This window comes from Phascolarctos cinereus, unplaced genomic scaffold (assembly GCF_003287225.1).
Source record: "Phascolarctos cinereus isolate Bilbo 61053 unplaced genomic scaffold, phaCin_HiC Scaffold_4;HRSCAF=312, whole genome shotgun sequence".
Taxonomy (NCBI): domain Eukaryota; kingdom Metazoa; phylum Chordata; class Mammalia; order Diprotodontia; family Phascolarctidae; genus Phascolarctos; species Phascolarctos cinereus.
The window spans coordinates 698,560,844-698,573,988 of NW_027555847.1; the positions used below are offsets into that span (position 1 = coordinate 698,560,844).

The 13,145-nt window shown below is 48.3% G+C and overlaps 1 protein-coding gene across 1 annotated transcript in view; it reads right to left on the reverse strand.

The window, feature by feature from the left end:
* GPN3 (GPN-loop GTPase 3) overlaps nucleotides 1-13,145 on the reverse strand; it is a 19,511-nt gene continuing 6,366 nt past the window's right edge. The window contains 7 exon segments of the mRNA XM_020970140.2: nucleotides 1-855; nucleotides 3,383-3,511; nucleotides 4,478-4,527; nucleotides 4,530-4,573; nucleotides 5,033-5,148; nucleotides 8,320-8,444; nucleotides 11,329-11,496. Coding sequence (XP_020825799.1) covers nucleotides 793-855; nucleotides 3,383-3,511; nucleotides 4,478-4,527; nucleotides 4,530-4,573; nucleotides 5,033-5,148; nucleotides 8,320-8,444; nucleotides 11,329-11,496 — 695 coding nt within the window. The 3' untranslated portion in view covers nucleotides 1-792.

Genomic DNA, 13,145 nt, shown 5'->3' on the forward strand with positions numbered 1-13,145 from the left:
GACATTTTATTTTTTATTCTAAAAGTAATTTTTAAGCAATCCATTAACTCAGACATAACATTTTTTATTATAAAAGTAATTTTTAAGCAATCCATTGCGAGGGAGGGAAATGGAATCATTTTTCCAACAGCAAAACCACAGGAAAGAATCTCTGAGTGAGGAGAGCCCTCAGGCCCTGGCCCAACCTGAACCTGTAAAGAAATCGGCTCCCCCACATTCATGCCCTGCCTTTGCCGGAAGCTGGGCGGACCACCGGCTCCTGAGGAGCCCCATGCCATCTGGGGTTAGCTCGAGTTGTCAGGAAGTCTTTTTTTTCTTGCCGTCAAGCTGCAAATCTCCCTCTCTACCACTTCCACACCACAAGGCAAACTATTCCTCCCCAAAATGAAAGTAAATTAGGCCCCTGCCTAGGACAGACAGCAGCACCAAGGGCTTATCTGTACACATCGAGTAAATAGGAGTCTCAAACCAGCGTTTTACAAATCCAACTTGTTCTTCTAAATGGGAATCCTGCGGCAGGGCACGTTTATGGCCCAGAACCTGTCTTCCCTGAAACAAGTAATATACGTCCTAGAGACCTTGGGACTTCATTTGGAAACATTCCCCAATGTAGATTTCCCAAATTACCCTTTTTCTTTGGAAGGGCTGGGGGGAAGGAGAAGTGACAAGGTTCAGATTGTGGATTAGCCATACTCTTTCCGCTTTGGAAAGATGAATCCTCCATTCACTTCTCCCTGCGGCTAAAAATGAGTCTTAGTAAGATTCTGCCTGCAAAGCTCTGATTCAGTATCTTCATTCATCCCCTCGGTCTTGAAAATATTCATCGAGCATGGATGATTTTTCTTCTTCAGATTCCTTCCAGCAAAGAAACAAAAGAAAGTTTAATTTAAAAAAACTGTTTTTTCTTAAATGTACCACTTAGGAGTGGGTATTTCAGGTAATGATCAATAATGGGCTAATATCTGGCAAACGTTCGGTGTTTTGGGGCCAAAGCAATGGACAAATACCCGCTACTAAGCCAGACATAGTTCCTTGTAGGTACAGATCCCAGAAGTGCCAAATCACCTGGAAAAGTCTACTGGATGTGGAATTCCAGTGTGAAGACAAGAGGGAGAAGAGGCCAGACGAAGGGACGAGAAGCAAAGGCCTTCTGAGTCTTCTCCAGCCAGCTTGCTCATGATTTACATAAAGCAGGAGCAGGTTAGGAGGAAGTGAAAGATAATTTCCTCATCACCATTTAGTTTATCTCCTTTTCCTCTTTGAGGAAATAGAGCTTTGAGAACACTTGCCCCAGTCAGGTGGGGTACGATAAGAAGTGAAATGGGGCTCTGATCCACTAAGTCAGAGCTGAAATGAGGGAATCAGTAGAAGCTGCTTAAAAAATAGACAGGCACAGGCAGCTAGATGTCGCAGTGGATAGAGCACCGGCCCTGAAGTCAGGAGGACCTGAGTTCAAATCTGGCCTCAGACCAAACAGTTGGCACTTACTAGCTGTGTGACCCTGGGCAAGTCATTTAACCCCAATTGCCTAAACAATAAATAAATAAAGAACAGACAGGCATGATAAGGGTATTCTGGATGGCCTGGGCATTCCATTACCTTCAGTGACTAGCCTCTCCACCTACCTTCAAGTTCAACTGCTAGGAATGTTGTGATTGGTAAGCCTCCCCTGCACACACAGCTCCATCAGCCAGCCCTTTTTCTTTTTTAAAATAGATTTTATTGATGTCTTTTGTATTCTTATCACCTATATCCCTCCCCCCTCTCTGGGAGGGCTATGTCTTATAACAAAGAATTTATTTTAAATAATAAGAGAAAGAAATTTCAGCAAAACCAATCAACACATTGAAAAGAAGCCTGAAAAGACTGGTGAATTTGGTCCATCCCCCCAACTCAGCCTCAACTCCCTTTGTTCTCTCTGTGTCTCATTATCTTTTTCTTGACTGACTTGGCAAATTAAGCTGTCAACACCTCAAGAAGGTGGGATTTGCTTCTCTTCATCTGTACCGATTGCCAGGCAGCCGAGCAGGCTGATACGGGCTTGCAGGTGTCCTTGAACACTGCTGCTCTTAACACCCACACACAAAAGGAATAGGGTGATAATTAGATTTCTACTCCTTTAATGCTAGAAGTCCCACTTACAGACAAGTACAGCTGCCCACAGGGAACTGACTTCTAAAGCAAAGAAGAAACACCACACCCCTTTTTAGAACTAGTATCAGATCTTCAGATTGTTTAGAAAGGGATCAGCCAGTCCTCAATGACAAGGCAAATATTCATCCTGTTTCCCAAATACTACACAGTGGAAAGAATTGGATGAAGAAAGTCAAAGTGTCTTGATTCTTCACAAAAATATGGATACTAAACACTAATACTAAATACGGAATTCTTAGAGAAACATCATTAAGTTGCTTGTATTCTCAGAGCCAGTGTCTTTGCTATTGGGCATAAACTCCTCTGAAGCCAAAGAGAAACGGTCCCACATTTACCAGATATTCTTCCTGGTTCTGAAGGCTCTTCCCTGGTTTGTGCACTGCCAAGAGACCCAACCTCCTGTTCACGATCTTTTCACAGACAACACCACTGTGGTTACTGTATATGCCATTCTCTTGGTTTGACTTACTTCCTCTGCCTTAGTGTGTATAACTCTTGCTATCTTTCTCTGAATTCCTCCTACGCATCCTTTCTTAATACACAATAATCCTGCATTACATTCATATACCATGGTTTTTTTTCAGCCACTTCCTAATTGATGGGTATTCACTTCCCACCTTCCCCAGTTATTTGTTACTTTAAAAAAAAAAAAGAAACAAAAAGAAATTTGTCATTCAAAAAAGAAATGCTGCTATGAATAATTTTGATATATTCTGGATCTCTGTTCATGTCTTTGACTTCTTTGGGAGTACAGAAGAACCTATAAGCTAGCAGCCATTTTTGTAGCAGCATAAACTATAAAGCAAAGTTGGTCCCCATCGATAGGATAAACAAATTCTGGTATGTGAATGTAATGGACTATTTTAGTGTAGTCAAGAGATCTCAGAAGACTAGTATGAACTGATGCAAAGCAAAGAAAGCAAGACAGAGAGGGTGCGCACACAACCACGATATGTGACGCCCTGAGCCAACGGAAGTCAGATTCATTGTCACGACCCTGAGGCTGGATCCCAATCCTGAAGAGCAGATGATGAGACACATTTCCTTCTTCTTGGCAGGGGAAGATGCCTAGGCACCGTAAGACACAACCCCCGGGTGGGTGGTTTTGCTAACCTGTTGTTCTTTGTTACGATGAAGGGTTCAAATGTTGGGGAACATAAAATGACTGGTTTTTTTTTAATCATGGATCAAACATTTTTACAAAATGTCACCTAAGCTCCCAAATTACCTTAGGCTCTTTAAACTCCAAGTCTTCTCCGTACTGAATGGTGAAGTCAATGTGCTGAAGGACTATGTTCATGCTTTCTTCATCCGACTGGTCATAGGGCAAAAACCGGACCATGCTGTAGTCATCAATCTGCAAAGCAGAGATCCATCTCTGAGAAGAACTGGCCCTTACAGGGGACTTCACAATGATGATCTCGTCTATGCCAGTGGGTCTGGCACATAGTAGGACCTTAACGAATCTTGGCTGACTGACTGGAACCTACAGACCCCTTTTCAGTATGCTTCTGAATGCATAAAATGTAAATACATAGGATTGCAAAGGAACTCAATTATACTGAAATACAGCTGTCAAAATACAAAAAAATCCAAGTTCACAGACCCCAGGTTAGGAAGCCCTGCCTGAGGGAGATTCCTTGGGCAGTGCCAGCATGGGGGACTGCCTCTAGAGTAACCCTGAATTCACCAGTGTGAGGACCAATCAGCAACCATTTATTAAATTTTCTGTTATCAAGCATACTATACTGGATAGAGCGCTGAACTTGGAGTCAAGAAAATGAGGGTTCAAATCCTGCCTTGGAAGCTTATTAGCTAAATGACCCTGGGCAAGTCACTTAACTTTCTGGGTTCAGTTTCCTCATGCACAAAATGAGGTGGACAGACCTACCCTCTTGCAGCTCTAACTGGAGGAACCTATTACAAAGCATAGGCACAGCTCTAGGCACAACGGACAAACTGATGAAATGGTAACAGTCCCTGCCCTCAAAGGGCTTAGATTAGTTGATAGAAACAACATGTGGCTAGATGGTCCAAAGCAAACTGTACACGAAGTATTTAAGACCGTGTGTACGGAGAAGGGCCGGGAGAAAAGCTTTGGGTAGGAGGCGGCTCGTGAGCCTGGTTACGCCTCTGCTCCCCAGGGGCCCAGAACAACTGGCCCTCTAGGGGCAACAAGCAGAAAAACGGAAAGAGCAGCAAGGGAGATACTCAGGACGCCCTCAAAACCCAAAGAAAACTGCCTGTTTGCTTTCACTGCATTACAGTCTGGGTTACGGTTTATGTTTCCTGGTCAACATTTGAACACAATTGGAAAGCTCACCAATCCGCAGATGGCATTCGTCAGCTTTTGGAATTTTTTGCTTCTTAAATGCCCGTAGAATCCTCCATCAATGAATACATGTCAGGATCAAGGAACCTTAAAAAGGGGAGGGAGGGAGAGAGAAAGAGAGAGAGAGAGAGAGAGAGAGAGAAGAGAGAAGAGAGAGAGGAGAGAAGAGAGAGAGAAAGAGAGAGAGGAGAGGAGAGAGAGAGACAGAGAGAGGAGAGATGGGAGAGAGAGAGTAGTGAGAGCACTATTCCCTAGGCTTCCCCAAGGCTCAGAGATTCTGAGCTGCAAGGGACTTCAGAGGACTTTGACTTCGTCTTCCTCCTCTTACAGATGAGGAAACAGAGGCCTACAGTGGTGAAGTGATTTAGGCTCATAGGTATAAAGCAGGAAAGGTCCTCAGAGACCATCTGGTCTAATCTCTCACTTTACAGATGAGGAGACTGAGGCCCACATATGGGCAATGAGAGGGTGGCTATATAAGCAAGAGGTTATGAATTTCAGCAGCCTTGACCCTCAGGACAAAAGCTGTGTCATGGAAGAACTCACTTTTCTATTTCCTTCTTTGCTTTCTTACTCAGCAAATCCATCTTGGTCATAATGTTAATCTGCGGGATTTCCAGAGACACCATCGCGCTGAGGGCAGCCATAACTCCAGAGAGAAACTGTAGGAGGAAAGAGACAAGGAAAGGTTAGATGCTTGGCTGTCTCTAGGTGGGTTCATTGGTGACTGCCAAGAATGAGGACCTTCTGCTCCTGACTAGTCAAAGTTTAAAAGAAAGAATCAGCTGGTCAGTCACTGCTCAGTCACAGGGAAAGTCTGAACATGTTTCAATCAAATGCAACAAATAGCTATCTAAGTTAACTAAGACCCTGCCCCCTTCCCTTATTAAGGGAAACAGAGAGATATGAAGTCGGCATCCTGCTCTGAAATGGGTTGCTAAGTTACAACTGTTGTTTAAGCAAATCAAAACCTCAAACCTAAACTTTGTACCCTGTTTAATCCCAACTGTGAAATGCTGTCTTTGTCTCCTGAACCCCATAAACTGTAAGCAGAAAATGGCTTGGGCCAGAGAGGTTTTCAGAAAGCAGGACAGATCTTTCTCTCTAAGCAGAAATATTTTGATTTTGATCATTAGTAAATCTGTCTCAGGCAAGTGGGCCAAATAAGCAGGGACTTCCACAGGCCTATGCTGTGAGACCCAGTGTCAGGGGTGGGAGACGGAGAGCTTGGTAAGACAACAGTCCCAGCCCCTCGAGGAGCTTATGCCACGATCACAGTAAAACACCAAGATGATGAGACTGGTGAATCCTGGGGAAGGAATCAAGACAGGCCTCCTGGAGGCTTCGGCCCTTAGATCAAAATCTCAGGGTCCTAAGGTGTGGAGGGCATACATTTCAGACAGGAGGGAGAGCCTATGCAAAGGCCTGGAGATGGGACATCTGAGTCTGGCAAACAGCTGCACTGGCGTCAACAGTGGTGACCTCCCCTCGAATGAAACCTTTTTAAGACCTGCCACTGACAGGCAAGGCTTCTAGGTTCTCCTAAGAGAAACCTCCAAGCACTATCTAAAGCCAGCGATTGTTATTTCTTGCTCTCAATTAGGTGGCCTGAAGAATGGACCAGGCAGGCCTCAAGGCCACAGGCTCCCCACCCCTGGACCAAGCAGCAACTAGAGAGTCTGGCAGCTCCAGGGCACTGACCTGGGGGGAGGGAGCAAGCATAGCTGTTACTGTCCCTGTTTGGAGACTCACAGAGTCAAGGGATGCGCCCGGGGTCACACCCTTGTACCTAAAACTGTGTTCCGGCCTCCCCTAGACCTAGCCTTTCATCCCACATGCCTAGAAGGCCCCTGGGAATTCTCAGGTGCTGCCTCCTGCAGGGCACCTGCTAGTTCCCTCAAGCGAGACAATCAAATCAATCAAATGAGCTGACTCTGAGGAAGCCTTGGCATCAAGCCTGGCACCTGGCACATTCAGAAATGCTTGTTCCCTTCCCCTCCTGAGCAGAGACAGAATTTGAACGCAGCTCTGACTTGAAGCTTAGGGTTCCCTTTAAGGGGCAGAGAAGGCCTCATCTAGGCCCCACTGTGGTCACGGAAGCCCCCCAACCTCGATTCAACTCCAGAGGATTTATTAAGTCCTTGCCACTGCAAGGCACCTGGGATAGCAAAGGCCAAGCAGCTTTCCTTCTACCAACATTTAAAGAGATAATTAAGTGCCTTTATTAAGAGATGATTATGTGCTAAGGGCTTTATCAGCTTCAGCTCATTTGGTGGATCTGATTATCACTTGAGGGAAGATAAGGATGATCACGTCACCTGCAGGAGGTAGCAGTTGGAGAAAAGGAGGATTTAAGACTAAGGGGAAGGAGAGAGGCCAGGGCTGCAGGTGGGACAGACTGCCTGAGAGATGAAAGGCCAGGTTAGAGGAGAGCACCGTGCGGGACAGACTGCCTGAGAGATGAAAGGCCGGGGTAGGGGAGAGCACCGTGCGGGACAGACTGCCTGGGAGATGAAAGGCCGGGGTAGGGGAGAGCACCGTGCGGGACAGACTGCCTGGGAGATGAAAGGCCGGGGTAGGGGAGAGCACCGTGCGGGACAGACTGCCTGGGAGATGAAAGGCCGGGGTAGGGGAGAGCACCGTGCGGGACAGACTGCCTGGGAGATGAAAGGCCGGGGTAGGGGAGAGCACCGTGCGGGACAGACTGCCTGGGAGATGAAAGGCCGGGGTAGGGGAGAGCACCGTGCGGGACAGACTGCCTGGGAGATGAAAGGCCGGGGTAGGGGAGAGCATGGAGGCCGGTTTGGCTGGAACACAGTCTGGGTGCAGAACTTACTGGCCGTTCTCACCACAGCCCCAACAACTTTATGGAGACATATTATATATTTGCTTAGGTGTGTATATATTGTGTCTCCCTCCATCAGCATTCCCACAGAATATAAGCTTCTTGAGGGCAGCAACTGTTTCATTTTTGTCTCTATAGCACCTAGTGATGGTGCCTGGCACACAGTAGGATGAGGTAAGTCTAGAAAGGTAGGCTGGACTCAGATTCTGAGCAATTCCTCAGGGGTACAGGAAGAACAGAAAATAACGGAGGTGCCGCCAATGGAATGCTGCCTTTGTATCAGCCCTATTTCCTTGGTAATTAGGATTTCATCTGCCTTGGTTACAAACCTGTTAGTCAGTCAACAAGCATTTATTAAATATTTACTATATACCATATGGGCTGCTAAGTGGCACAGTGGATGGAGCACTGGGCTTAGAGTCAGGAAGACTCCTGAGTTTAAATCCAGCCTCAAACACTAGCTGTGTGAGTTTGGGCAAGTCGCCTCAGTTTCCTCATCTGTAAAATGAGCTGGAGAAGGAAATGGAAAACTGCTGCTCCAGTATCTTTGTCAAGAAAACCCCAAATAGGGTCACGGAGAATCAGACACAACAAAAAGGTACCAGGCATTGTGCTAAGTACAAAGTACAAAGAAAGGCAAAAACCGTAGGAGCTTTCACAAACACCAGGGAGAAGGTGGGTGCATTTACAGGACTGAAACCCTACACCCCAGGATATGGTGTTATTTTTTTACCCACCCCCACGTGTCAACATGTCAAGGAACCCGTGATTTCACCTATCTGGGAACTCCCTGGGTGGGAGATCCCTTTCCTGGGGCAGATAACACCCTATCCACAAGGTACAGCCTTAGAGAGTTGCCCGACCTTCAGAGCCATGAAGTGTCTGCAGCTAGTCAAGTGCCACAGGTAGGATGTGAACCCAGGAGCTCCTGACTCCAAGTCCAACACTCTAGCCACCATGCCGGCTGCCTCTGGCCTTGCAGTCATACCTTGAATGACTCTACCATGAACTGAGAGTCCACCAGAAACACCCCACAGACGCGGAACTCCCACTGCTGTAGGCGCTCCACCAGCTGCTTCATCACCGGCAAGTGAGTGTAGAGCTCGATCTGGCCTGCACCAAGGACACAATGGACATCAGCGCCTCGAGGAAGAAACAGCATGAATGGGAAATCCATGCAGTTCAGCAAACTTTGAGTAGGCCCCTGCTCGGTGCAAGGTACTACGTACATGTGCCAGAAGCCAGGAACGCGATCAAAGGAAAACAAACCCCAGACATAATCCCTGCCCTCAAAGAGCTTTCATTCTACTAGGATTAAAGAAACAAAAAGTCCAGACTGTGAGAGACGAATAGATGTTCTAGTAAGTTCCCCTCCAGCTCAAACATTCTATGCCTCCTCAAATTCTGTATTTGGTGCTCCTAAGATCAGACCTTTAAAAATGCCAGTCCATGCACCTCTAAACCAACTGATCAGCATTTCTGAAGCACCTACTATGTGCTGGTACCACAAAGACAAAAACGAGGCCAACTTTGCCTCAAGTTTACAGTCTAAAAAGATCAATGGTTCTGGGGTCAGAGGATGTGACCCTGGGTCATTTAACCTGCCTGGACCTCAATTTCCTCATAAGTAAACTAAAGAGACTTGACTCTAGAAGACCTCTGAGGTCCTTTCCAGCTTTACTCTGTGATCCTATGGTTTAGCCACAGACAGGACAAATATTTTGTATATCCTAACGTGTGTATGTATATACGTACTATTGTTCAGTCACGTCTGACTCTGTGACTCTGTTTGGGGTCTTCTTGACAGAGACACTGGAGTGGTTTGCCGTTTCTTTCTCCAGCCCATTTTACAGAGGAGGAAACTGAGGCACTCAGGGTAAAGTGACTTGCCCAGGGTCACATAGCTAGTAAGTGTCTTGGGCCAGATTTGAACTTGCGGAGGTGAGTCTTCCTGACTCCAAGCCTAGTGCCCTATCTACAGTAGACTGCGACCCAATCCTGCACAGCCCCAGGGCCCAGACAACGGTGCACAAGCACAAAAAGTGAAAAATGAACAAATACAGGTGCTAAAATGCAGACAAATCTGACCTCCCAGGGATCCCTGAGACTTGGAAGAACGACCACAGCCAAGTCCTGTGGATTTCCCCTCCACACTCTCTCTGGTCTGTCATCGCCCTGCGGGGCGCCAGCCCGCAGCACCGCTCACTGGCCTCAAATCTCTCGTGTCGGGCCGTTTTCCACTCGGCTCTCCCAGGGCTCTTCCTAAAGCACACGTCTTACCCTACCACCACCTGCTCCTCAGTAAACTATGGTGGCACCCTATTCCCTCCAGGACCAAGTATAAAATCCTCTGCTAGGTGCAGCTAGGTGGCACAGTGGATAGAGCTCTGGCCTTGGAGTCAGGAGGATCTGAGTTCAAATGTGACTTTAGACGTTTGACACTTACTAGCTGTGTGACCCTGGGCAAGTCGCTTAACCCTGACTGCCTCACCAATAAAACAATAATAAAATCCTCTGCTTGACTTTTGCAGCCCTTTCCTGCCTCTAAAGACCCGCCTTCCCCGAGAAACCTTTGCTGCTGTCCCTGAATGTCGGTGTCTTCACTCTGAGATGGCCTCCCGCTCGCCCTGCATTTATCTTGTGTGTATGAGGCTGTTTGCCCACTGTCTCTCCTACGTGAATGGGAGATCCTTGAGGTCGGGGTGCGCTCTCGGCTTTCTTTGTAGGGATTCTAGCTGTAACCTCTTCATTACTGTTCCCTCCTCAAGCCTTTTCCCTTTCCAAAACATCCTCAATACTATGATTTTGATCGAGACAGTCCTGTACTCAAGAAACTCTGGTGGCTCCCTATTGTCTCAGGGAGGTGAAATTCTGTTTGGCTTTTAAAGCTCTTCACAACCCCAGTCTGTAGCCCCAAGTTATCATTCCAGCTTTATCCTACATTACCCCTGTTCTGATATGCTACCATCAAGTCAAACTGGCCTTTCCTTTGTGTCTCATAGACAATGCTCATCTCCCACTTCCACGCCTTTGCACTAGCTGTCCCTTACACCTGGCATGCACCCTCTTCACCTCTGTCTCACAGAATCCCTCTTTCCCCTCAAGACAGTCTGAGTACTTCTTTCTTCATGAAGCCTTCTCTGATCCATCACCCTCCACCATGGCTGGGGTCCTCACTCCCTCACTTCCTTGTATTCATTTTATGTACACCGATCTACGTATGTGCTGTCCTCCCCGATTCGAATCAACGTCAGCCGAACAAAGCAAATGCCATCTTAAGCCTACGTTCCAGAAGTGAGACGTCATCACCCCACTATCTACTGCCTGGTCGACCTCATCAGGAGGCCTACGTTCAGGTCTAGGACTCTGATAAGACAGAGAGTGTCCAGAGGAGCGTGACAAGGACGGGGGAAGGGCCGGGAGCTAGGGACAGAGGAGGACAGGGCAGAGTGAGCCTAGAGAACTCTGAGGACATGAAGGCCTGTCACGTGACACAGGGATAGAGTTAGTTCTGCCTGACCCCAGAGGCAGAAGCAGGAGGCTGCTTAGGCTCAACGTCAGGAACAGTGCAACGGCCACCTCGGGAGCCACTAAGCTGCCTCTCACTGGAGGCTTCGGCCACAGGCTGGATGACCACGTATCCAAGATCTAACAAGCTGAACTCAAAGGCTTCTCAAATCCCCTCCAACTCTGAGAATCTCTGACGATTCAGCACAAAGAAGGGGTAAGAGGAGGAGGGGAAGAGCAAACCAATGCCATGTCACAGGATGCTGGAGGACAGAGTCTTCAGCTTTCTTTTTTATTTTTTGAGGCAATTGGGGTTAAGTGACTTGCCCAGGGTCACAAGCAATCAGCATCAGAAGCATGATTTGGACTCGGGATGTGTCCGTTCTCCACCGTACTTGCAGCCTGTTGCTGCAGAACTTTCGGGCAGACAGAGCCCAGTCCCTTTTCTCTTCCTGCCCATCCAACTATGGAGTGAGAAATGGGCACTTGCCTGGGCAGTCAAAGAGGATATAGTCATCTTCCACGTGCCCGAGACAGCTCTCCAGCCAGTCAAAGTTGTTAGCAAAGTACTCCATGCAGAAGACCAGGCCGCCGTTGGGGCCGAACCTCAGCGAGTCGTCCTCCATGACGTCGTCCACCTCGATCAGCTCTCGGATGTCTGAAAGGACAAAGCCAGCATCGCACCCACCCCAAGGAGGCCGTCGCTGCTGCCAACGACAGCCTGTGATCGATGATCACTCAACAAGCATGCACTAAGCCTCATGACTCCTCTTCGCGACCCCACGGACCAACGGGCTTCATGATCTGCACTAATCTGAACTTGGCTATGCCATGCACCCAACACTGCTCTGGGTGCCAGGGACAGAAAGACAAGGAACAGAGCGGTCCTTGCCTCAAGCAGCTCACGTTCTAGCAGGGTGAACAGCATAGGTGCATGTAAGTAAATTCAAAATCTAGACAAAGTGAACATGAGGTAATTTTGAGGTGGCCGAGGGTGTAAAAGGAGGAGGCCCAGCCTGGGCTGTGCCATCAAGGAAATCAGGGAGGCTAAGGGCTGAAGGGGGTGGGTGTGGAAGGGGAAGGGCACTGAAGGCATGGGCCTTTAATGGGCACGCCCACACACAGCACAGAGACAGGAGAAGGGAAACTGTGTGAGAAGGTCAGGAACTAGGCTGGTCTGGCCAGTCCATAATGTGTGAGGGGGAGGCATGAATTGAGACTGGCTATTCTGGCTGTTCTGTGGAGGACCAGTTGGGATGGGAGAGGCTACCAACGGGGAGAGCAGGGGTGAGGTGTTGCAAAGTCCGTGGGAGAGGTGAGGAGGGCCAGGATGAGGCAGGTACACCTGTGAGTAGAGGAAGGGGATGTGTCCGAGAGCAGGTCTGGAGGGTGGACTCTGAACATCCATCACACCACTGGACATGAGGAGTAGAGGAAGAATGAAAAGCTGGAGATGACTGAGGCTGCAAACATGCCAGACGGGGCGGGGGAGGGGGAGGATGGGGCCTGAACTGCTAATTAATGTATGAAATTAGCAAATGGGGCAGGTTTTTGTGGTTCTCTGGGTACTCACCAAGAAAGACCATGATGGCAGTGGGAAGTGAGGCTACAATCACGCTCTAATAAGGCACAGAAAGTGGGGGGCGAACCGAAGGTATAGAGATGAGAAGCCAAAAGGGGGTTGGGAGGCAGATGGCAAAGAGATGGGGATAGGGTGGTAGAGGAAAGATGAGGAAGGGGAGAGGCACAGAGAATCATTCCCGTCGCCATGGATTAGCACGCGCAGCACTTGGAGACAGACAAGCTTTGGGGGGTGGGATAGAGTCTGAGGTTTCCTTTTCATAGGGTTTGGGGGGAAAAGACTAAGTCTTATTTGCGCCTCTTTGGGTCCAGCTCGTTAACGTGTCCAGATCGCCTCAAAGTGGTCGGTAAGACTTGCAAGGTGACAGGTCCGTGGCACCTGCAAGTCATCAGCACCCTGGTCGCACTGCAGATGTCTGCAACATCTGGGATCTGCGTGTCCCAGGACCTAAAGGCCCAGGCCTCCGTGCCTGGGTGGCTTCCCCTGATGCAGCACGTCACCGGCATGTGGTTTTGGAGAACATACGACACAGTCTGTAAGGCTTTGATATTTGGGACGGTCTGTGCGTGACGTCCAGGTTCCCCCTTGCAATCTCACTTCCTGCTATTGCCTCTTTATACTGGCTCCTTGTAAACTTGCTATACTGACCAGAGGGGGTGGCAGTGGAGGATAGACAGGGGGACCAGGACAAGAACACAGGGCCCTTGACGGAAAGAGGGAAACTC